The sequence below is a fragment of the Epinephelus lanceolatus genome, chromosome 3 (genome assembly GCF_041903045.1).
Source record: "Epinephelus lanceolatus isolate andai-2023 chromosome 3, ASM4190304v1, whole genome shotgun sequence".
NCBI lineage: Eukaryota > Metazoa > Chordata > Actinopteri > Perciformes > Serranidae > Epinephelus > Epinephelus lanceolatus.
This window is the reverse complement of record NC_135736.1, coordinates 22,945,319-22,971,292: the sequence shown is the minus strand read 5'-3', so window position 1 is coordinate 22,971,292 and position 25,974 is coordinate 22,945,319. Positions and strand designations below refer to the sequence as shown.

The following is a 25,974-nucleotide window of genomic DNA, read 5'->3' as shown; positions in this document are numbered from 1 at the left end:
TCTACATATGTATGTTGACTGCTGGCATGTTATGTGTTACTATTATGTTTATCCCATCACATATATCTATACACACACACACACACACACACACACATATATATATATATAATGAAAAATGAAAAAATATAAAATAGTATTAATTTTTAATTGGTCAATATATTATAATATATATACATATACTTCTATATATACATATGTATTGTTTAAATTGAAATAAAATACTGAGGTCCAGATCACACCAGTATGCACTCACCTGATATATTTTTTACAGACCACAAAAACAAAACAAAAAACAAAAACAAAAAAAAATCTAATTTCATTTTATTTTATTAATTAATTCATATATATATATGTGTGTGTGTGTGTGTGTGTGTGTGTGTGTGTGTGTGTATACATTTTTTTGCTGTTGTTGTTTTTTTGGCCAAATTAGATAGGATATAGGAAATAATAATATTTTTTTTTTTAAAAAACCATCCATGAGTCATTTTTGTGTCAAAACAGAATGTAAACTCTTCCTCATCTTCTGAGCTTTTGACAATATCACATGGTAAATTAAATTAAAAATGGTCCTTGTAAACTGCATTTGTTAAAACTATAGATGTTCAAACTTAAATGACTCTGAGCATCTCTACAACAAAGTAAGTCGACCTTGAGCTGAGGTTATTTCTTAATGGCTGTTTCTAAGATCAAGAATGAACTGCTGGGATCAACTTCCTTGTGTTGTTACAACCTCCACATTTCCAAAAACAAAAATATGTGTGACACACCTGAAATAAACCAAGCATTGTTGAGCAGTGTAACAGCAATCATTTATTTATTGCATATTATGACCAGCATAAGCTTTACCACATACTGTAGCCTTTCATCATGATTAATATAAAACCCAGCTTTAAGCATTCAGCTCAGACGGAGCTCTCTCTGATTATAGTAATCTAACTCATTAAGTACCGCTTGCAGACCTGTGGTCAGTTGCTCTGTGTTCAGTGTTGAGTTTAACACACTCAGCAAAGAGCCTCAGAGGGATTACAAACACTGTTTGGCACAAGTCTGATCGTTTTAAAATTTCATATAAAAAATACCTGATAAAATAAGGCTGAGAGGCTTTGTGTAATAAGGCAGCAGTTTTCCTTCATATCTCCAGAGGCTAATAAAGCTAAATGGGCGGAGAGGCGTAAACTTTGGTTCAGACTATCTTTAAGTTCTTCATTGCAGACTCCAGACTCTAAAAAAAAGAGACATCAAAAAACAAAATTTATATTAGGCATGGGGAAACATGTCGGTAGGATATTGCACAAGTAAAACATTCTGCAGATCAGTGTGTTCTTGTGTGATCTGTGCAGGTGTCCCCCTCAATATTTAGAACATACACATTTGGCCTTTCACATTTAAACCATAAATTGAGACAGTAAAGACACATATTGCTGCATTAAAAAAATCACCAGAATACAGCAGATTATGTGTTTGATGCTCAAAATTGTCTGGCAGAGGACCCCTAAACCCCACATTCCCTTGTGTGTGTGTGTGTGTGTGTGTGTGTGTGTTACCTTGACATCCCAGATGCCCATCCCTCCATCCATGCCGGTGGTGCAGAACTTGGTGCACTGGTTTCGTCCTCCTTCCAGTACTGAGATTTGGCTGAAATATAATTTGACACAAGTCAAATAAAACCATATGATGTTGCCACAAGAAATTGTTTGTTTCCAAAAAAAAAAAAAAAAAAAAAGATTGTGATGATGCCTTTAAAAATTAAATTATGTTGTGTGCGTATGTGAAAATCAGCAGCCATACTATTGAGTTCAAATTGTAAATTATTGCCAGGTGGAAAGTTTTTTCCTTTGGGGAATTTAAAAAGTGGTCTGTGAATGAGTTCCCAAATTAAGCATTGTTTTTTGACCCTGCATTAATGAGAAAAATTTGATTTAGAAATATTAACCAACTGTTTTGAAAACTGATCTACAGTCCAGCATGCACTACCATTTCAAACTTTATAACATAAACACTGTAAATTGGTCTCTGTGTATCTCCTGTTAGATTATTAATGCAGAAGCTGACAAAGAACCTATAAACGATACATAGATACACACAAAAATCTCCTTGGTACCTGACAGGAAGTAAAGACCAAAGCTGCTGCCATAGCAACAGAAACGGTCTACATTTTCTCTCCTCACCTGATGCTGTTCTTGTGCAGGGTGTTCAGGTCCTTCTCGGTGCTCTGGGTCTCTGAGGCCCGACGGTCCAGGTTCTGGAAACGTTCCCTGGCACTGATGCCCTTCTGGGTCGCCTGCTTAGGAACGTCCAGTTTGCCCCCAAAGGTCAAGCTGGCTTTGGCACCATCGTACACAAACAGCACTGGGTAACAGTCATGGCCCTGGAGGAAGAGAAACACATCAGGATGGAGGTGGAAGACAGTTTGTATGGATATAATATCCATGTGGTAAAATGAGACTTTAGATCTCACTTGTGATTTTAGTTGTATTACAAAGATACAGTCAGAAGGCTCAAAGCCAGTTTATGTAAAATTTTGATAATTATTTTGATGGCATACATTTGTGTCCCCATCTATCACAATGGCTTTTAATCCTACCAATGGATGGTCCAATCTGATGTTCTCTTGTTCACGTTGCGCCCAGTTAGACAGAGGTGTAATCAGTTAAAATGACTAAAAACACGTGGGTGTGTTCAAGGCCTTTAAACCCTGAGGCCATCAGGACGCCCCATTAATGACTTCAAAAGGAACTGACTCAAGACAATCATGGAAAATGAAGGGCAATTCAATTTGCCATTATCCTGTAATTGCCACACAGACTGCACTGTTCAGCAAAAGTGACAATGCCTCACTTTAAATTACAGTTTTCTGATTTAGACTTTTGTAGCTTTCTTATCCACATTACTGGTTTTATTTCTTTTTAACCTCAGAGAACATATACCCATTGCCTCAATTAGATTAAATATTATTAAACATTAGATATGAACAATAAACCAAATAAATTCTTACATTGTCGATACCAGGATGCAAATATTAAAATATGAATGAGTGAGTCGGGATTTAGATGGCGGCTCAGTGCTGAAATGTGTTGGTTCTATCAAGTGCAGACTCTTCCAATCAGTCAGTTAGACACACACAAAATATGTAAAAGTGTTTAAAATAAAACAAACAGAATGATGGATATGTATTGGATACTCACAGCTGCCACTAAGCTATTCTCAGTGATGAAGGTGACACACAGCAAAGGAAGTGTCTCAGAGCTCAGACTGTTCACCCTGTGGAGTCATAACAAAGGTCAGAGTCCATGCCCACGCCCCCAAACACACATAAACACACATAAACACACAGGTACGCTGCCCTGCCCTCTCTTACGTGCTGGTCTTGCCTCCCTCTGCGACAGACACAGTGGAGTCATGGGAGGTCCAGGCCAAGCGGTTACCGGAGTGTGAGAAGCACACGCTGTGCACCCAACCGCCGCCTCCAGTTGAGGTTTGACCTGCTGCTCCAGACCCACCAGACTCAAACAACATCTCTCCGAATGGCATCTTGCTGCCCCAGGGGGTGGGGCCAGGCTTCTCCTCCACCTCCTTAATGTAGGCTGAGAACACCCTGTGGGCGAAGGAGAGAGGGGTCAGGATGTGAACAAGACACAAGAGAAAAGAAGGAAAAGAGGACAGAAGCAGTGGCTGATCATCACTGGGAGGTCCAGACAAATCTGATTTATTATAAATTCAGTGCCATCTTTTAAAATCAGCTGAATGCATATGAAGTGGGGGCATTTTTGTGGGATAATTAGGGATACTGTTGGACTTCAGATTTTTGATAAGGTGAGGAGTTAAGCCTCCTTTATATTTATGACTTTGGTTTCTAGAGTTGGAGTGGTCTAAGTCAGTCTTAAAGGTCTAGTTTGTAGGATTTAGTGACATCTGGTGGTGAGCCTGCAGAATGCAACCAACTGAAACTTGTCCTGTGTGCTATAAATGATATAAAGACATACAAATGGCTCACTCTACAGTAATGAAAACACAACAGTTCTTAGTTTCAGGTGATTAGAATCTAGTGAAAACATACTTATGAATATTATATTCCTTTTCTGCCAATATACCACCTAAAACCTACACACTGGAACATTCAGTTTGTTGATTCAGCCAAAAATCAACCTTATTCTGAGAGGGGTTTTGCAAACTGTGAAGCACAGGACACAATACATCTTTAGAGCCTTGCTTCAAACAAGGAAAAACTTGTGAGAAACCTCAGGAAGAATAAAAAGGAGAGGAGGAAAGAAGTAGTGTTGTAAGTCAAAAATATTATTCAAATGTCTGTGTGCTACTTTTGATTCCCTCATACCTGCATTTGAAGTCACAGCATCCAGCAGCCAGCAGGACGTTGTTGGGATGCCAGTCCAGACTGAGGATGGTGGAGCGGATCGGCTTCTTGATGTGCTTACACACCCACCTATAGGTTAAAAGTGCATGGTTCATAATAATCAAATGCAGCCTCCCATGTAAATCAGTGGCAGGAAGCTACTCTGAGAAAACCTCACCAGTCGTTTTCCTGCTCAAAGTAACAGATGGAGATGAGGCGTGAGCCGCTGCCTACAGCAAACTTGTTCTCTCGTGGCGACCACTTCACACAGCGAGCAGCTCGGTTGATCCTGAGGATGACCAGGGTGGGCTTCCATGTGCCCTCCTTTAGGGTCCACACATAGGCGTTACGGTCCGCTCCGCAAGTAACTATACGGTTACTGTCTGGAGCCCAGTCAATACCTGCAGGAGGAAGAAACTATTATTGCTACTTTATCTCTGTACATGCATCATGAAATATGTACTTAAAGGAACAGTTAGACATTTTGAGAAACACATATATTTCCTTTCTTACTCTCTTTACATTATACAACATTTATTCAAGAGCTAGATGTCATCATGCAACTGCAGCCTTCACAAATACACCAAGTATTGAGTTAGAGAAACACTGCAAGTGCTTTTTGTCTTTTTAAGAGGTGAGATGTAACATCAAAGTAATGGGGTGTTCAAGGTCTTCTTTGATGTCTGTATGCTGCTATGACTATCTTATATTAGTATAAAGACTGGGAACAGGGCAAACAGCTAGTCAGGGGTCTTGTCATCACTGTGTGGCTGCCTGGCAATCAGCAGAGACTCCAAGAAGTCACTGCGCCCAGTTAGAAATGGACCGAATCACAGTGTTTGTTTAAAAGATCTTCCAGGTAGAACGCCCCCAATGTCACGTACATAAAATGAAATGGCACTGAGCAAATATGCCTTAGTTGGTTAGTTTGTAGCCACTTAAAAGAGGCCCACTTAAATAATTAATATCAGTTTAAGTATACACTATATTTTGAATATTTTCACTGCTTTACCTTGCTGTCAGACAGCCCTTTGCGATCAGGAACTGAAGCCATTACCTCACAGCCTCCAGACTCCATTGACAAAACAGCCAGCTGCCTCGATTAGTGTGTGTGTAAAGCAGTGAAAATATTTCAAGTATATTATACACTTAAATTGATATTGATCTTTTTATGTGGGTCTTTTTATGTGGCTAAAATAATTCAAAACAGCTGCCACTTGTCTACCAGGAAGTGTTAGCACGACATTACAGTGATTCCGTCTGTAGTTAAGCTCGTAACAAACGTCGCACTTCTACGTAGTAAACAAACAAGATATAACCTGCTAATTGGTGAGTTTTATGAATGGTAGCAGGTGGATTTTGTCACCTTTGGACAGAGCCAGGCTAACAGTTTCCCTCTGTTTCCAGTCTTTGTGCTAAGCTAAGCTAACCAGCCCCAGGCTCCAGCCTTATACTGGACATACAGACAGAAAGTGGTACGGATCTTACTATCTAACTCTCGACAAGCAAAGCAAGTAAGTGTCTAAAATGTCAAACTATTCCTTTAAATTCTCTGGTTTATTAGGTCCCACTGGAGAGGACGGTGGTTGGACTTTAAAAAACATGTTTAGGAAATGCATCACCAGTCACTGAATATCAAATAGTGGATTGGGTTTCCAAACTATGTGCTACTTGACATGTTCAGCTAGTAAAGGATTTTACAAAATTTTATATGTTCACCTTAACGTCTCTAAAGTTGGTGGTGAACGAATACAAAAACTATTAAAGTAAATAACCGTGTCTGTGAGTATGTGACTGTGTCTTACCTGTCACCTGTCCATTGTGCTCCTTCAGCTCATGGATCCTGGTCCACTTGGCCCCATCCTTCTTGTAGATGTGGACCTCGTGGTTGTTGGGGCACAGGGCGATCTCTGACGAACAGAAACATATTTATGCACACTGTGCATCAACAGAGAAAGCGCTGCAGGTCAGTGAAACATATGAATGTGAAATTCATTAGTGTGAAGACAAAGTACAGACTGAAGGGAGAAGTTTAAGGGGCTGATCAGTGGAGTGGAACACAGAACAGCTGACTGGCTGCACGAGGACAGAGAAAACTAGAGAAATACAGTATGTCTCAGCCTGCAGGCAGCTCACAGACACATGGTATCTCTAAATAGACAATGTGCGAGAACTGCAACCTTCCTTCCCATAATGTAGCAACCCCTGCACATGTTTTAGTCAGCAGATGAGTCAGAAGAGTTTGTCCGAGAGCAGCAGTGTGGGTGCTTTAGTGTGCTTTTTTTTTTCTTTTTTGGTGAATGTTCAGCCTCCGAACTGCTTACAAGTTGTGTGAAACTACAACTGTATGACTCTATGACTCGACCACAGCACTGTTAACATCCGCTTTGCCCAGAAACCAAAGCTCTGATCAAAACAGCCAAATATGGCATTAGTTTCCTTCAGCTAACGGAGCACAAGAGCCTCTCTAAAAAGGCCCCCAGACACCACCCTTACTGTTACAGGAAACAGGAAATACCTTCTCCCACCTGGGAGCCAATCACAAACCTCCGACTATTACACTATTTGTTCTTTGGCTCAGACTCTAGTTGAAGCAAGATGTTCCATGATGTCTGTGATTAAAAAAACGGTGTGCAGTTCAGAGCGGAGACGACTCAAAGCCATTGAAGTGCAAGCCCCGAGTGACCAATCAGGGAAGGCGAGCAGACTTACGGGTACGATCTTTGTTCCAGGCATGGCAGCTAATTGGTTCCAGCAGGAAACTGTGGTACGACATGGCCAATCAGATGTTAGAAACGGACCAGGAAGGGGTATCAGCCGCTGGGAGATAACAGTCAAGTCTAGAAAAACAGAAGTTAAAAGATTTTTGTTAGAAGGAAGAAGCGAAGAGAGAAAGAAAAGACAAAGATACAAATTATAATGAATTAAATTAAAATTTTCTCACAGTTGTTTGAGACTATTTGAGGTAACAGAGAAGTAAAAGCATCAGCTGATTTTAACCCTCTGTGCACAGATAACTTATCTCACTCAGGTTAATGAAATCCAGACTTTCAGAGGCATGAGAGGAATGACGCAGGTCATGGGTAACACAGTTCCCCCAAACAAACTTTACTCTTTACACACCCAGGAAATAAAGACACACATCTCCAACACGGTCTCAAATATTAAAAGCACTATTTTTTTACATAATAACATCCATGTCTCTGTGCTCTGGGTGAGTGTGTGTGGGTTGCAGTGCCTGTTGCACACTTTTAGCTTTTTCCTTAAAATACACTACCCTCACAAAGTGTGTGTGTGTGCGTGTGGGTGTGTGAGTACGTGTTACTGACATGTCTAAACACACTCAGTCAACTGTTAAATATTTTCTAGGCTACTTACCCTGAGGGCTGGACGGAGATGGATGGGTGAATAGCTGCAGAGATGGAGAGAGAGAGAGAGAGAGAGAGAAGAAAGAGGCAGAGGAAGGTGGCAGATCAAATAAAGATGAGGGTGTTTCAGCTCGCGGACTCTGGCCAGTCAACGCGAACGCCAACGACAGAGTGAGCTCAGGAAGAGAGAAGCCGAGCCGAGGAGAGGGAGGAGAGGTCAGAGGGGGGGAGTGGAGGAGGGTACAGTGAAGCTCAGAGGGGGAGACATACAGGAAGTTTGTGCTTGGGCTTATGCTTGAGGCAGAAAAAAAGTCATGGGTGTAACTGTTTAAAAATGTGGGAGAATGGGAACAAACTTTTAATTTCTAACAAATAAAAGAGTTTTTGCTTCAGTAAAACTCGGAAGAGAGGGAGGAGCGTGAACACAATGCAATGTCTTGCAAAAAGGAGGAAGTAGAAGCTGAGGGGAAGTGAAAAAAAATGTATGAAGCATGAAAGAGACAGAAAAAAAGAAGGGGGAGGGACGTATGTCCACTTCTGCATAAAGAAAGAGGAACAAGGAGAATGGGAGGGAAGAAAAGTAAACTGCAAAAGGGGGGAGGAGAGGTGGCGTCAGGCAAAAGAAGTTGTTCACTATAGAATATATTTGCTCCAGTTTTTTCCCTCTGCATTTTGAGTCCCTTAGTTTAAGCAGTTTAGGTTTCCCAACACCAAGTTTTATGCTTTCCCCTGAAACATCCCCTCACTTTTACTCTGGAAATTTAAAATCAGCCATAGAGGTTGTCTATGGTTACACACTCCTCTGTCTGTGCTGGTGTAGAATTTTCCTGACTGCTCATAATTTCCTTTTGGGGTTAAGAGGAAGATTAAAGACCCAACAAGTCAGTGAGAACCTACAGGGTCTCCAGGTCTCTCTTGTTAAAGAGATTTTTAATCTCAATGGAACTTCCTGGTTAAAGAAAGGTTAAATTAAATAAATAAATAAAAGCTAAAATTAAAAAAAAAATGTAAAACCAAATTCTTTGTGTTTCTACAGGGCCTATTCTCTATAGTAAGAACCCACAATGGACCTGAGAGGCCCAAATTCAACACCCAGGACTTCACTCTATTTCATTTTCTTTATATACATATATATATATATATACATATATATATATATGTATATATACATATATATATATATATACATACACATATATATATACAGTACAGGCCAAAAGTTTGGACACACCTTCTCATTCAATGCGTTTTCTTTATTTTCATGACTATTTACATTGTAGATTCTCACTGAAGGCATCAAAACTATGAATGAACACATGTGGAGTTATGTACTTAACAAAAAAAGGTGAAATAACTGAAAACATGTTTTATATTCTAGTTTCTTCAAAATAGCCACCCTTTGCTCTGATTACTGCTTTGCACACTCTTGGCATTCTCTCCATGAGCTTCAAGAGGTAGTCACCTGAAATGGTTTCCACTTCACAGGTGTGCCTTATCAGGGTTAATTAGTGGAAGTTCTTGCTTTATCAATGGGGTTGGGACCATCAGTTGTGTTGTGCAGAAGTCAGGATAATACACAGCCGACAGCCCTATTGGACAACTGTTAAAATTCATATTATGGCAAGAACCAATCAGCTAACTAAAGAAAAACAAGTGGCCATCATTACTTTAAGAAATGAAGGTCAGTCAGTCCAGAAAATTGCAAAAACTTTAAATGTGTCCCCAAGTGGAGTCGCAAAAACCATCAAGCGCTACAACGAAACTGGCACACATGAGGACCGACCCAGGAAAGGAAGACCAAGAGTCACCTCTGCTTCTGAGGATAAGTTCATCCGAGTCACCAGCCTCAGAAATCGCAAGTTAACAGCAGCTCAGATCAGAGACCAGATGAATGCCACACAGAGTTCTAGCAGCAGACCCATCTCTAGAACAACTGTTAAGAGGAGACTGCGCCAATCAGGCCTTCATGGTCAAATAGCTGCTAGGAAACCACTGCTAAGGAGAGGCAACAAGCAGAAGAGATTTGTTTGGGCCAAGAAACACAAGGAATGGACATTAGACCAGTGGAAATCTGTGCTTTGGTCTGATGAGTCCAAATTTGAGATCTTTGGTTCCAACCGCCGTGTCTTTGTGAGACGCAGAAAAGGTGAACGGATGGATTCCACATGCCTGGTTCCCACTGTGAAGCATGGAGGAGGAGGTGTGATGGTGTGCTGCGGCAGATGACCTGGCCTCCACAGTCACCGGACCTGAACCCAATCCAGATGGTTTGGGGTGAGCTGGACCGCAGAGTGAAGGCAAAGGGGCCAACAAGTGCTAAACACCTCTGGGAACTCCTTCAAGACTGTTGGAAAACCATTTCAGGTGACTACCTCTTGAAGCTCATGGAGAGAATGCCAAGAGTGTGCAAAGCAGTAATCAGAGCAAAGGGTGGCTATTTTGAAGAAACTAGAATATAAAACATGTTTTCAGTTATTTCACCTTTTTTTGTTAAGTACATAACTCCACGTGTTCATTCATAGTTTTGATGCCTTCAGTGAGAATCTACAATGTAAATAGTCATGAAAATAAAGAAAACGCATTGAATGAGAAGGTGTGTCCAAATTTTTGGCCTGTACTGTATATATATATATATATATATATATATACACATATATATATATATATATATATATATATATACTTTTTTTTTTTTTTTTTACTTTTCTCATTAACATCCATAACCCTGGATGTTTTTTATGAATTATTTCAATGTAAATCTGTGAAAGATTTTTTTAAAAATTAATTTTTGTTTTATTTACATAAGGAAGCAGAGGCATTCATCATGACACGAGTATGGGAATTCTGGGGAAGTAACCCTGATTATGATCATCCAGCATCATCATTACTGCATGAAAGAACTTATGCACTGGTGACAGTCTGCTCTGTTACTTTACCCAATTACTTTGTTGTTTTAGCCAAGCTTACAACATGGCAACTTTGAGAGTGATGGCAGTGCTGGCCGTCTGGTCCACCACATTGGCCCAAACTGAAATACATCAACTACTATTAGATGCATTGCCGTGAAATGTTCTAGATATTCATGGCACACACATTCATCTAGAAACACTAGATTTAATTTCTGCAATGCTTTGGTTTATGACCAAATAAGTGCAAAACTCAATTGTTTAAATGCATATTGCATGCAAATCTGGTGGCATCCCATCAGCCTCAGCTGTACTGTTAGTTAGCAAATGTCAGCATGCTAACACGCTACGCTAAGATGGCAGACGTGCAGAAAGTCAGGATGTTAGCATGCTGATGTTATTATTTAAAGCACAGATGTACCCAAGTACAGCCTCACAGAGCAACCAGCATGACTGTTAACACTTACAGGATGTTGACAGCTATCATATGGGGTGCCATTTGTAAAGTGGCTCACATTGAAATTAACAGCAACAATTTGCCACATTTAGCTTCAAATGTTTAAAAGGGTGGTGTGGATTTTTTAGTCATTTTTTACCACATTTACAGCAATATTTGAAATATGTTAAATATAATGTCCCAGTTAAATCTAAATATTAAATGTTAATATATTAATTCTCTCTAATTCTTATTTAATATCAGTATTATTATTAAATCTAAATCTAAATGTTAGACGTTAAATCTAAATGTTAAATCTAAATCTAAATCTAAATGTTAGACGTTAAATCTAAATGTTAAATCTAAATGTTAAATGTTATATCTAAATGTTAAATCTAAATATTGCTGTAAATGAGGTAAAAAGCAACCCTTTTAAGCGTTATTTGAAGCTAAATGTGGCAAAATATTGCTGTTAATTTAAGTGTGAGCCACTTTACAAACGGCACCCCATAATATCAATCACTTAAATGTAACGCTTTTTTAAAAAGACCTTAAAAGACCATTTTTGTTTGGACAAATCATCTCATTCTTATTTAGGCATTGCAGGGTAAGTGTAATGGTAAGTAGTATATATGTGGTCCCCTGCTGAGGTAGGTTTTATGTAGGAATATGGTTATTAGAGTGAGTTCGATTAATCTACATATGCCAACAGGCATGTGCAAGTATAAAGTAAAAAGAGTAAAGAGCTTGACTCAGTTTGACAAAAAGAAAACAAAAGATGGATAAATGAAAGTAGATCAAATGTTTGTGGCAAATAAGACCTCACAAATTCAAACTTAAGACTATTTAATGACTTGTAAGGCCTAATATTTATAAAATTTAAGGCATTTTAAGGACCTGCAGACAGCCTGATGAACCTGAAGCACTACGGAAGCTTTAAGCGTTTCTTCTGCAACAACCTCCTTGTATCATTTAAGCCATTCTATATTAAATGCACAATTAGGTCAGAGAAAAAACACAGGATTATTACTTCAGCTACTCTTAGTGTTACACAAGCACAAATATTGAATGCACATGAAAAAAATCAAACAATAGCACCACAGATTCACTAAAGGCATCTAGTAACTATCCACCCACTGTCTGTGAGAGGAAGAGACAAAGGAAGAGAACAGTCGAGTGAGTTGTGTACTGTAAATGTACTTCATCTTTATTTCATGTCTACCTCATGATCAGTTACATAGAAATCCTCCATCTTGTGTGGTTTTAGTGTAGTAGCTACAGAGCCTAATGCTGGCCAGCCGTGACTCCGTACAGAGTTTAGACAGCTGCTTTCTCTCTCCACCATCAGATCCTGTACAGCTCTGTGCAGCCAACCAGCAACATGACCTCAGAATATCAATAACCCGGGTCCTAATCGAAACTATGACTTCACCTGCTGGAGAATATTTACCACACTCCAGGAAGCAAAGCATCACGTCCTCCGTTCTACTAAACATTGATGTTCAGAGATCATGTTACGGTCGATCTGAGGTGGAATACAGTCAGACTTTTGGATAAAACGCACCTTTTAGTGTTGAACTTTTGGTACAGGAGGTTAGAGAACATAAAAACACACATTTCACGTCACGTTTTAATACGTGTCAGAGGACCTTCCCACTTTGACACCTGGTTAACCTTCATTTAAAAACAAACAAACGGAAAAAAAAAAAAAAAATCAACAGTGATGTCACACGTCAGCTCAGTTTGTGTGTGTGTGTAGTGTGTGTGTGTGTGCAGTGTACTTTAGTGTGTGTAAGAGAGTGTTTTCACACACCCGCAAGAGTGTGTTATGGTCTGATCAGTGCTTCAGCAGACACTCGATTAGGTGGTCAGTTATGTGTGTTACTGGCTGCGTCGCAGGAGCAGAGGGGGCGAGGTGGAGGGGGGAGGGGGGGGGGGGGGGTGAGGCCTGCTGCGTTTCTTCATTCATTTACAAGATTTCTTCACATGATGCGGAGACCCTGGATAGAAGCTTCTAGACTCTGGGGAGGTAAACACAGAAACACACAGTTAGAGCAGGGAGATCTGGGAAAATTCATCTTTGGAGAGGATTTGACTGTATGTGTGTGCTTGTACCTTAAAGTCCCAAATGGTCATTGCTCCATCGATGCCTGTGGTGCAGAACTTGCGACAATCCCTTTTGTCTCCTTCATAGATAGACACTTGGCTGAGGACCAGACATGTAGAGACACAGAGACAGTTATAAAAAGGTGAAGATAAAATACAGAAAATGATGATGATGGATTTCACTATGTTGCTATGACTAGAGTGTGAGGGTTCTGATCCTAATTGGAAAAGTCTGACATTTTGGGAAATTCGCCTATTAGTGGAGCAAAAAGTCACTCCGCCCAACCAACATTAAACATTCATGTCGGGTCATCTTTACACTTCTGTTTTTGTAGGGATAAAAAAAAACAAGATAAAATATGTTGTAAGTTTAAAAGGTGCTGGGAGGTAAATTTTATTACCTTTTGACTAGGCCAGTCATGAAAATGACATATATTGTCCCAGAAATTATTGCAAGAAACAATATTATTGTAATTTTAATACCATTTTATGTCACTGATATAATGATAGTATAATAGTATAATAATGCAAGTACATCCTTCCAAACAGCAATGAACTTTAAATTCTGGAGCACGGTTTCCCACAATCCACCACAACAACATCTGCAGTCATGTATAAATAAACAAATACCTTTTATTTTTAGAGCTGAACCATTCATTAGGAGCGCTGACGGAATATATATATATACCGTTTAGTTGTTCCACACTCTAGGGCCACAGAGTGTACTCGGCACAGATGGAGCAGCAGAACGTCAGGGGCAGTAAAAGTGAAGCTGAACTTTTCATTGCACTGGGTCTATAAGTTTACTTTCACTCGCAAACAGCTACTCTTCTCATACACTGATCTGATCACCTCCTCACCTCCCTCACCACATCGGATCGACCAACTAATCGATTATCCACCCCCACTCAAACTCAGCAAACTGCTAGCAATGAAAAAAAGAACTAATTAAGAGTTCTGCCTGCGCTGCGTTCAGGGACTCACAAAAACCTCAGAATTTAGAGAGATGGCCACAGAATGACAGAACCTGGCACACTTAGACATACAAAAAACCCCAAACAAAATAAGACAAAACCAAAAAACATAAAGTTTGCCAATCAGATTTTTTTAAATAACGTAAATAAATAAAACATAAATAAACCTGTGTGCATTCATGTGTGTGGGTGGAGGAGTTGAGCCCCGCACAAGGTGAAACTCTGACACACACGAGAGGACAGAAGCAGAGTGACCAAAAATTAAAGCAAAACATGTCTCAGCAAAGTTTTATTCTGTTCATTGTCTTAGGCGCCTACACGCTGCGATCAAGTCTTATCATGGTCGGAAAACCCTGCTATTTATTCTCGCATCATGTTAAAATGGTGGTTACGTTCTTATGTAAACAAATGCTTGGCAATACAACAGGCATTATCGTATGATATGTGGAAATGACCTCGAAAACTTCTGCTGACCTCGATCAGTTGATAACATGATTATCAGAATGCCTCCTTTGGAGAGAGCCAGGCTTGCTGTTTACCCCGTTTCCAGCTAGCTAAGCTAAGCTAATCAGCTGCTGCCTGGAGATTCATACATACCCCACACATAAGAAAGTGAAATTGAGCTTCTCAACCAACTTGAGCTTGTTTCCCAAAATGTCGAATTATTCTTTATAAAAAAAATAAAAATAAATAAATTTAAAAAAAAACTCAATCCACATCATACAGTCCCTAAAATAAAAAACTGAGATGAAATGGAAAAAATACCATGAACAAAACTTGTGATAAATGACATGTAGCAAAGGGAGCGGTTTCTTGCTTGTAAGCATGGGCAGCTGAACAAATTATTATCAGCGCTTGAAATCAAATGGGCTCCAGTTGCACATTATGGTTGCACATAGGGCTGCATGATTAATTGTAATAAAATCGTGATCTCGATTCATATGCATATGCGATCTAATTTTTCAATGACAGCTATTCTGCCGGCCCCGCCCGTGCCAGGAGTCGGGACATCATCTGCATGAAAACAAGCACTCCCAACGACGCAGTGTTATACCACGTGATGCAGAGCGACAGCCGGCCAGCAGTTTGGAAAGCAGCGAGACAGGGGGGAAACACACTGCTAATTGTAGCCTCAGTTTGTGCCTCATACAGATCTGCTGGTAAAGTTAACTTAGCGTTAGCAAGCGTGATAAAAGACGGCAGAGAGGCGACGTTGTGCAAATAAACCAAAGATTTATTAATTTTCTGTAGCAGTAAACACATGGGCCGATAACAAATGTGTTAATTAACTATGCTAAAGCTTTACAAGCTATTCAGGGCTGCCGACGATAACATTAACATGACAAACAATAAGGCTAACGTTTCGGCTAACAAGCTAACGTACTGATGCTCCTCAGACACACAGACACACAGACACACACACACACATATATACCGGACAGCCTCTCAGTCCCTAGCCGCTAACGTTAGCTCATGTACAACACAGGTACCACACAAAAACTTTTACAAAGGGTCATAATATGCTTCTAGTGACTGTCAAATCGCCAGCCAAAGTTGTTTACACTGCGGACACGGAGAACAGCTGCCTGCTCTCATGGGACAAAGATCCTCTTAGAAGAAAGACGGATCACTCTGCTCTGCCGCCAGGAACAAACTGGGAGGCAAAGATCCTCTCTGAGGAAGAGGGCTCACTTTGCTGCAGGGTTCACCAAAACGTTTTTTTGTTTTTTTTTTTTCTTTTAATAAGTTGAACACACATTAAAGAACATACAAGATCCTTTAGAGAATTAATACATATAATACAATAAGATAAACATTGTCAAATTAAATGAAGGAAGAGGATTTTTTAAAGGCAAATAAAATATTGGGGATTTATGTAAAAATATACATAGAGACATATAAATAATTATATAATTAAAGATATGTAGGCTATGTTAGGTGAATACTCCTGTCAAATGCATGGTGTTGAAATGTTTAATTCTGACTTAATTCCAGGCCTGGAATACCTACCTCAGAAACATGCTGTTCAACATTGATATTATTGTTAAAATTGTTCAAAAGCTGTAAGAGAAGACAAGAGACTAAAGCTAAACAGGAGTGTTCCCTCTCTGCTGACCAGAGTTTATGTGCCTTGTGTCTCCTGTGTCAGGCACAATCATAGGCTTTGTTATTTAATGATATTTTTATTATTTATTTATAATTTTTGTTACTTTTCCTTTTCTATCAGGAAATAAGCAAAATATATCTTTATGTTGAAAAAAATCGTGAGAGAATCATGATCTCAATTATAAGCCAAAAAATCGTGATTCTCATTTTTTCCAGAATCGTGCAGCCCTAGTTGCGCATAATTGCACAACAATTTCAGTGCTGATAGTCATCAGCTCAAGTTACACACAGGTTTCAGTAGGCTGAGAACTACTAAACAAAACTGTTTTCCTAGGGATGAGACACCATACATAATGTAACGTGCACATGCTGGTAATAAATGTTGAGTGAAAAATCTTCTAAGAAGAGGCCATACTTTTCAAAAAGTACTCTGGTACACACTGAGATATCTATTCTAGCCGATATGTTACATGATGCAACATCTATTCTAGGGGGTAAAATACCATCAGTTGCCAGTTTGTTAGGTGCACCAAGCTAAAAATTCATAGTCTGATCAAACACGTATGAAAAAAATCCCGCCATTGTACAGGTTAAATTGTTCCATTTTTGCTGATACTGTCTTATAGAACTGTTGATTCAACTGTATAGTCACTTTCAACGTTTGTTCTGCTGCTGAATTGAATTGTTTTCAGGGCGCGACGGCTGCACCGAGCTCAAATTTTGGAACACAGCAGCGTGCACCGCATGTCATGTGACAAGGAACAACCAATCACAAGCAACAGATAACTTTCCCTTCTTCCATAAAAATCAGTCTGTGGTAAATATGGAAAAGTTGATCATTTTGATGCAGAGCTTTACATCTTTCCCACGGACAATATGCCCACACACTTACAAACAGCGGCTTGAAGAAAATCAGCTCTGCACTCAGCATTTCAGGCAAACAGGCTTTGATACGATGCTAGTTAAGGTTGCTAAGCAACCTCAGATGCAAGCTGCCGCCACGCTCTTGAGAGCTGGCTCAAAAAAGGCACAAAAGTAGCACCCAGCACCTGACATCACATTTTCCAGGCAGTTAAAGATGTGGCATGTGTACGGCAGCTTGATCAGATACACAAACTCTTGTAATGCCGACAACTCAAAACTGTGATGATGCATTCGACTAATTTATAAAAACTCTGAAAGTAAAACTCCCCAATGTTTTTTACTGAAACAACTTTAATAAAAATCTGAACATTCTTAACATCTGTGAGTATCTAAATCTACTGTAGTGAGGGCATTCTAAGATTAATCCCACATCCTGCCCTTCACTGATTCCAGTGCGTGACTTACGTGATGCTGTTCTGATGCAGTGTGTCCAGGGCAGTGTTGCGGTCCTCGGTGGTGGCTCTCTTGTCCATGTTCCTGAAGCGCTCCATAGCGGAGATGTTCCTCTGGATACTCTGCTTCGGGAGGTCGAGCTTTGACACAAATGTCAGCGTTCCACCATCGTCGCAACGAAACAGCATTGGGCAACAGTCGTGACCCTGAAGATGCAGACGATATTCATTTAAAAATCACATTCATTACTAACTGTATGTTTGTACATGAAAATATGTAGTGGGTATGTTTTATTCTTACCGCAGCTACTAGACTGTTCTCTGAAACAAAAATGACACTGAGGAGAGGAAGGAACTCCGTCTTCAGCTGTGAGGGACTAAACACATACAAACACAATCAATTATCATCTTGAGAAGCAACTGGTTTTATTGCACCTGAAAGAAAAAGATTAAACAAGCAGCACACTACAAACAATGTTACAAATGGTGTGTTATCACAGAAGTAAATTTTGTGATCAAAAACACAAAACTGGGCTTTGATAGCTGCAGTGTGTTCAGGTTTCCAGGCAGGACGTGTCTCTACCACCACCCCCTCAATTCATGTCACCTGCAATTTGTTGACAACAGCATGTCATTATGTAAGTGTCTGTTTACCTTTCCCACCTTATTGGCACAGTGAGTAGATCAGGTTGCAAAACATGGTTTATGTACAGTGGCAAATAATATAAAGCATAATCTATAATGTATTCTCATATTGTGAAGAAATACCACTGCATTCATTTTGTATTTTTTTTTTTTTTTTTGATTTGATAGGTTGCTTTTTCACATGATGAATGCGTGGGAGAAGATTTTTTAATTTCATGAAAGGGGTTAGTCATTTTTTGGAGATCATGAAATCGCTTGGGCTGCCTTCATCTCCCTATCCACACACACATCTGTTGCTTGAAATGAACAATCTCTAAATCCCATCTCCCTGTTTGGTTTAGAGGGTGAACATTTGATCTCCTTTTCTGTTTTTAGTTGTTAAGGAAACAACAAAGGTCCAGTTCTAAATCATCTACTCCCTCTTGCAATAGTAGCTGAAACTTCACAGTCATCACCCATGTCAATTCTTTTCCAGCATCATCTCCGTCACTGCAGCTACAGTGAACGTACTGGCATTTTCACCCCCTGAAATATTTAACAAAAACTATCCCAACTTCTGTTTAATTTGTAGTGTAGTATTTGTATGATTTCTAACTTATCTCCCCTTATTTTATGCAAAAAGCTTTATTAAACACACAATTCCCATTATTTATTTTGTTAATTCAGGGTATTTTGTGGAGTTCCTGACCTCTAGTAGCAGCGGAGCAGTTTTTCCATTCCAACATGTCCCTAATTTGTTTGTGTCATGCATGAGCGTCCACGCAGGTGACACGACACACATTCCTGCCAATGTTTTTCCGCTATTGCACTGATCAACAGGTGGCAGTAAGATGCCAACAAATTGCATGTGGTAAAAAGCAGCAAGGTAGTAGACACAGATGTAAAAAAAATAAAATAAAATACAGGATTCAAAACAGTACTTCATTGACTGTGTCTAAAATTGGATTTGCAAATGTTTTATAAAAAAGGAGACGCACACAACACATTTGTCAGTCCTCAAGGATACACACAGTGTGTTTCAGTGAGTAACACTGAATGTAACGTTTGTGTCTTTACTAGAAAACTCTGCAGGGCACGCTTAATCTAAAAAAACTCCTGGTTACAATCATAAACAAGATCCCTTTATGGGTAGAAATGAATTTACCTGGCAGTCTTAGAGCTGTCCACCACAGTGACAGTGCTGTCATGGCTGACCCAGGCCAGGCGGTTACCAGAGGCTGAGAAAGAGACAGAGTGGACCCAACCCCCTCCACCTAACAGACACAGAGTGGATTCAAAAAAAGAAAAGGCAGATCTGGTTTAGTTCACAGGGTTACTGTTTTCTACTATTGCATACAGTATAAAGACACAGATACAGACCCGCTCCTCCAAATTCTGCTAGCACAGCCCCAAATGGCATCTTGTTGCCCCAGGGTGTGGGGCCTGGTTTCTCTTCCACCTCCTTAATGTAGGCTGAGAACACCCTGGAGGCCAGAGAGGGAGGGTGGGGAGAGTAAAACGAAAGAAAAGAAAGAAAAAACAGAATAGGAAGCAGAAACACAAGTGAGAATGTTGGCGGATTTTATATAATTTAATGTTCATCTTTTGTCCCATAAGATTTTCAACTGTTAACGTCATTCACCTGCATTTGAAGTCACAGGATCCAGCAGCAAGCAGGATGTTGTTGGGATGCCAGTCCAGACTGAGGATGGTGGAGCGGATTGGCTTCTTGATGTGCTTGCTCACCCACCTAAAGGATGTGAAAAAGCATGGACATCTTAAATGTGGTATGAGACAGCACCTTAGCGCTTTAATATTTTATTAGAAATTAAATGACCAATTAATCTATACATCAATGTTACGTTTCAAATGGGAGGCAGCAACAATTTGTAACATGGTTCAGCAAAACTGAACGGTTTATTTTACTGTCTGTTCTCAATTTAACACAACACTTCCATGTGCCAAAAACAAAAATGATGCTGTAGAATCAGGCAGCCCTGGTTTGACAGACGGAGAGACTTGTAACATCTAAAAAAACACATGAATCAATGAGCTGAGAGAATCAGAACAGATTGGTGCAGGGTAGGAAAAGAGAACCTAGCAAGCCCTGGACTGGACATTAATCAGTCATTTGGAAACAATGTACTTTGGTTTTTAAAGCAGGAGACAACTAACAGTTACAGTTTCATTGCTGCATTAGGTTTGTTGCTGTGTGTCAATGTAGTTAATGTGTCTGGATTTTTGTTCACAGGACAAAAATAAATGTCAAAATAACAGCAATACTGCACTTAAAAAGGTAAGAACACATGTTTCAGTGCAAAAATGACTGGGGATATATATATATATATATATATATATATATACTCCCAATCCCAACATTTAGAAAAATTAAGCAGAAATATCCATTTGTAATCTTGTGTCTACTGTTATATTCAATTTAAGCAGATACATTACAGCAAAATGTCACAACTGTACAAATAGTCTCACCAGTCATTCTCAGACTCAAAGTAGCAGACAGAGATGAGTCGAGCACCACTACCAACTGCAAACTTGTTCTCCAGTGGAGACCACTTGACGAAGGTGGCGGCTCGGTTGATCCTGAGGATGACCAGTGTGGGCTTCCATACCCCTTCCTTCTGAGACCACACATAGGCATTACGGTCTGCCCCACATGTCACTATACGGTCACTTTTGGGAGCCCAGTCAATACCTAAAACACAGACAATGAGAGGCTGTGTAATTACGTTCTGACTACTGCAACAGTCATGAAGTAGATAGATAATTCAGAATGAGATGTGTGTCAGCTTGTGTTAAGGGCAGTGCCAGACACACTTGTTTGTTTGGGGGTGAGTCATAGGCTCAAGGAGTAATGCAGTCCAGTTAATTACCTGTTATGTGTCCATTGTGCTCCTTCAGCTCATGGGTCTTGACCCACTGGTTGCCACTCTTCTTGTAGATATGGACTTCATGGTTATTTGGACTGATGGCAATTTCTGCAGGAAAAAAAGACAAAGACCAGCAGGTTAACAGGATGGAAATACAGAGAAACAAGCCAGACCAGTTTCTGGTGTATGCAAAATACCAAGCTGGATTACTCAGTGTAAAAGTTACCAAATCCTAAAAACAAACAGTGACAGAATATTGTTTTAGTGGCTGAAGTTGCACTCCAGTTAGTATGTTTGTGTGTCATTTGTTTTGAAACGCATCACCTTTGCATTAACTTAATAGCTTATCCGGTATGCAGGATACAGGTTGATAGTGGTACATTTAGGTGGAAGAGGAAATAATTTAGCCTTACGTGTCCTGTCGCGGTTCCACGCGTGGCAGGTGATGGGTTCCAACAGAAACTGATGAAGGGACATCTTGTCTGGGTGTGGTCCTTAAGTGGAACTCTGCGAAGTCACACAGCAAAACTTAGTTTAGCGACCAGCAACAATAAAAACCCAGAGCCGACAGCTGAGCTGAACTTTGCCTCCGCCGGTTTTACAGCTCCTCTGATGACAGCTTATAAAAAAGTTAGTTTCATTACTTCTCAACTGGGACAACTGTTAACTTCATAGCAACGACACTCGGAATCCATTTGTTAGCTTCGGTACATTAGCTGAACTCAGTTAAAACACCGAAATGCTGCTTCAACTAGCCAATGTGGATGTTAGCTAAAATAATATTATCAAGCTAGCATTCATGGCATGCAAAGTTAAACACTTTTACGAGCTGAAGCTGACTTGTTTAGCTAGCTTCTGTCATATCTCCATGACTAGATTAGTCGCTTCATTCGCTAATTCGTTAGCGCTATCTAAATATTATTAGCGTTACTAGCAAGTTAATGAAATTGCTAGCTAACTGTTCGCCGGTGTTAGATAGGCCTGACAATCAGACTAACGTTAGTCATTTTGAAGAATTTTATAGACGTGTTGCTATCCACACGTTTACCAGAAGGCCTCCCTAGTCTGTGTCATTCCCCGGTTTTTCCTTGCAGGAGATGCCTTTACCCCCGATGATAGCTACCCGTACATTCCGCTAGCCCGCATGCTAACTCACCTCGTCAGTCCGGTTCTCCGAGTGTTCAGTCTCGTTAGCCGGCGAGCTAAGTTACGCTAGCGGGGAAAAGGTTAGATCAGGAGTGGACCTGAATTCGCGGACTCTGGTCAGTCGACACGAATTCGTCCAGGATTGTTGAGGGAATGTCAAGACGGCCAGTAGGATACGACCGGGAGCATCCGGTAGCTAAGTCGGCAGCAAAACCCGTGGATGCCTGGCTGACAGCTAGCTTAGCCTCATCACGCTAGCTGTTACATTCAACTGAAAAACCTCGTTCACGTCGACGTCTCACACACAAACTACGACGAGTGCGAAAGAGCTCCTCCAGTGGTTCAAATAGAAACATCCAAAGTGGCCTAACCGGTTACAAAACACCACCATCTAGTGCATGGCCTGGACAAAACTCCCATATATTAGGCAGGGCAGTGGCTACGGCTCAGTCTTATGTGACTGAACTAAGATAAGGGAAAAGAAGTGCCAGTTTCCCAGGGGCCTTGAAAGCCTCATATTTGACAATATGCAGTAGTAAGAAAACAACATCAGGATAAGGGCCTGATTTATGAGGCTGCCTGATTCTGATTTTGTCAAAATCTAGTTTTGATGTGACACTGATATTGTCCTTAAATGGTGGATTATGTCTAACACATTAAAATCTGGAGTTATGTAATATTTCAACGTGGAATATTAGGTCATGGGCCACATACAGCCCAATTTGACCTCAAGTGGGCTGAACCAGTAAAACCATTGCCTAATAACCTACAGATGACAACCCCTTCAGTTTTTTTCACTTTTTTTGAATAAAGAAGTACAAGCACATTCACAAAGCAAAACAGCCCCGCAATATTCTGTGAAAAATATGTGCAAATTCAACAGTATGTCTGTTTTTCCACATTCAGTCAGTCTACTACTCACTTTCATTACATGTGCATTTTTTTCATAATTTTCCACTCCCACTAAAGTGGAAGCTGTTGAAGAAGCAGGTTAAGTTATCCCATGCCTTACAAACCATTTACAATTTTAAGTTTTGTCAGTGCCTTAGCAATAGAGTTCCACCCATATTGTTTTAAGATAAAAGTCTGATACAGATACATTTGAACTGGAGCTGCTGGTGAACAATATTTTGCACATTGTTCAATATCTTAAAATACAGAGAGCTGTATTCTGGTTGGGGTGGAAAAGCCCCAGAGGCAGCATTTTACATTTAGTATCTTCTCACAGTTTAAATAGCTCCTGACCCCTGACACCTCTTAGCCTTTACAGGTGCATTAATATTAGGTGTGCAATGTCATCTAGTGGGCCGGCTTGGACCCTTTGGCGGGCCAGTTTTGGCCCCCGGGCTGTATTGCAATATGACTGCAAATAAGACTGTGTTCAATCCATTTTGACAATATATTTATTTTTTGAGAAATATTGTAGATGGTTTTCAGCTTTCATCATTTATCACAGAACTCAGCTTTACTTCAAGCAAAAAAATAATTTCAGTGCTGACCCTTTTTGTAGGTACCATAACCCACTAACAATCATACTGAAAGTGGAGTTTTTTTCGGACAGAACGTTATACAAGTACTGTTAACTTTGCCCAAACACACACCACATCATTCTACAGCATTTTTTGGCAACAGTACAAATATAAATCTTTTAAAATCTGGGGAATACAATATAATTGGGAGGCCTCAAAATGACATGCAAGAAATGTCTAGTAAACCTGAATTTTAAGTAAGTAAGATAACAACCTAAAAAAAAACCTCCAAATCACTTATTATGCAATCCTACTATTGCCTTGTGGGTAATAGGTCCCTAAACCAATCAGAGGAGATCTCAATTAGTATCTCTCCATGCAGCTGGTACACCTCCAGATGAGCTGCTGCTGGCTGCAAACACCAAAACACATTCAGACTTTTACTCTTTTTTTTTTGTACTACATCATCAAAATTCTTAAATGGAGTCATTATCAAAAATGGACGAGCTGTTTCCAACACCTCCACCGTACTTCTTACCAGGTAAAATACTCTTATCAATTTGCTTTATTTATGGGGCCTGAGTTGATGAGTTTTCACAGTTTAAAAAACTTGTGTATGTTCTTTTTTTTCCAGATGAAAGTAAATCAGGACAAGAGGGGAGGATCTACCACATTCACTCACCCTTTAGCCCTCTACCACCACCTCCTTCCTTCTCTTTTTCTTCTGGAGTTGGCTTCTCCACCCAGACTCACTTACCTCTGGCAGGTACATGCTCACCTAACATCCGCCTCCATTTTGAATGCGGAGTAGGCCTGAATGTGACATTTTATTTGTTCTCAATTTAGTGATGTTCTTCCCTTTAGACTCAAGTGTAGATTTATTTTAAGTTGGGATAGTTAGTGTGACTTATAGAGAGAACATCATAATGTTAAATAAGAATGCTTTTTCACCCCCCTCATGTCTGCTCTCTAGTGTCTGCTCTCCCACAGTCTACTCCCAGGCCAAAGTTTGTGAGCTATGAAACGGTGCTGTATCGCTCTCCAGCTCTGACAACATGCCCTTCCTGTCAGACTCAGGTCACCACACAGGTCACCTACCGAGTTGGTAGACACGCATGGCTCATGTGTCTTGTGTTTGTGCTATGCGGGTGAGGAGAGGCTCATTCGAATACCTAAATCTGGTTGTCTATTACTCAGCACCAATCACACAGATAACGTATATTCAGAAGGCTGATGTCTTATTTCTGTCTCACAGGTTGGTGCTTGGATGTTGCCTGATTCCATTTTTCATGAACTATTTCAAGGATGCCTATCACACTTGTCCTCGTTGTCGACAGGTCCTCCATGTACACAGGAGGACATGCTGTGAATGAACACACACAAGATTAACCACCAAATGGTTAATCTAATGTGTTTCTTACTTTAACATAAGTTCAGTTGCAAAAAATGAACACTTTCTTAAAGTCAGTCAGCATAATTATATGATTAAATGTATAGTATATAAGGAGAAGACATGTTGGTTCCTGTCATGTAGAATTTAGAGATTTTTAAATTATGTTTTAATGGAGTTTTGTAAGAAAATCATATCAAATAAATGTTTTCTGTGGTAGTTATGTCTCTGTGTTTCCTGTCTTATACGAGAAGAGCCACCCAACAGGTGCCAAGCATGAACTCTCGGTTAGGATTCCTTTGGTGTTCATTGTTCAGGAGGTTTTTACTGTGAGCCAAATTATCCACAGAGGCTTTCCCCTCTCTAAAACAAATGGACCCAATTATTGAAATTGGTATAACTCAGAATAAAGCAGTTTCATTTTAAAAATCTGTGTTTTTCCAGTTATATCTGGCTCATCGCAGTGGGGCTGCTAAGTACGGTGGCTGACTTGAAAACACAAATGGCTCTGACTAAAGCAAGTGTTTGGTTTGTCTGTTCTGGGCTACTATAGAAACATGGCAGTGCAACATGGTGGACTCCATGGATGAGGATCAGCTCCCTATGTCAATATAAACATCTCAATCTAAGGAAACAAAACATGATGATTTTTATTTTCATACACAAAAGAAAACATACTTATCATATTACATTCCATTTCTGCCAATATATCGCCCTAAATCCTACACACTATTATGTCAGACTTGGTCCCCACAGATTATACCATTACCAAAACAGTGCTTAATGCACAGACCCCCCACCTTACTCTCACTCTAATCATCACTACATCCTGTGTGGATTAAGCTTGCATGTGCACTTGCACAGTGTGTAGTAAACGTGCCCTCCCTGCCATGA

At 40.0% G+C, this 25,974-nt stretch overlaps 3 protein-coding genes across 3 annotated transcripts; 1 reads left to right on the top strand and 2 right to left on the bottom strand.

The window, feature by feature from the left end:
* Nucleotides 1-790: 790 nt before the first annotated feature.
* On the bottom strand, nucleotides 791-7,901 carry arpc1b (actin related protein 2/3 complex, subunit 1B). The gene is made up of 10 exons (XM_033622917.2): nucleotides 7,733-7,901; nucleotides 7,067-7,194; nucleotides 6,160-6,264; nucleotides 4,533-4,755; nucleotides 4,337-4,444; nucleotides 3,362-3,598; nucleotides 3,189-3,264; nucleotides 2,172-2,371; nucleotides 1,548-1,638; nucleotides 791-1,225 (listed from the first exon to the last, which is right to left on the bottom strand). Exons 2-10 carry the CDS (start codon nucleotides 7,128-7,130, stop codon nucleotides 1,187-1,189), a joined length of 1,143 nt encoding a protein of 380 aa, XP_033478808.1. The 5' UTR covers nucleotides 7,131-7,194; nucleotides 7,733-7,901; the 3' UTR covers nucleotides 791-1,186.
* Nucleotides 7,902-12,241: 4,340 nt separating this feature from the next.
* arpc1a (actin related protein 2/3 complex, subunit 1A) lies at nucleotides 12,242-22,532 on the bottom strand. Its single transcript, XM_033624477.2, has 11 exons — nucleotides 22,232-22,532; nucleotides 21,489-21,582; nucleotides 21,079-21,183; nucleotides 20,678-20,900; nucleotides 19,833-19,940; nucleotides 19,571-19,674; nucleotides 19,356-19,464; nucleotides 17,868-17,943; nucleotides 17,580-17,773; nucleotides 13,180-13,270; nucleotides 12,242-13,085 (listed from the first exon to the last, which is right to left on the bottom strand). The coding sequence occupies exons 2-11, from the start codon at nucleotides 21,550-21,552 to the stop codon at nucleotides 13,047-13,049; spliced, it is 1,113 nt and encodes a 370-aa protein (XP_033480368.1). The 5' UTR covers nucleotides 21,553-21,582; nucleotides 22,232-22,532; the 3' UTR covers nucleotides 12,242-13,046.
* Nucleotides 22,533-24,050: 1,518 nt separating this feature from the next.
* Nucleotides 24,051-25,299, top strand: LOC117256031 (lipopolysaccharide-induced tumor necrosis factor-alpha factor homolog). The gene is made up of 4 exons (XM_033625317.2): nucleotides 24,051-24,231; nucleotides 24,325-24,456; nucleotides 24,664-24,838; nucleotides 24,946-25,299. The coding sequence occupies exons 1-4, from the start codon at nucleotides 24,171-24,173 to the stop codon at nucleotides 25,061-25,063; spliced, it is 486 nt and encodes a 161-aa protein (XP_033481208.1). The 5' UTR covers nucleotides 24,051-24,170; the 3' UTR covers nucleotides 25,064-25,299.
* Nucleotides 25,300-25,974: the final 675 nt, after the last annotated feature.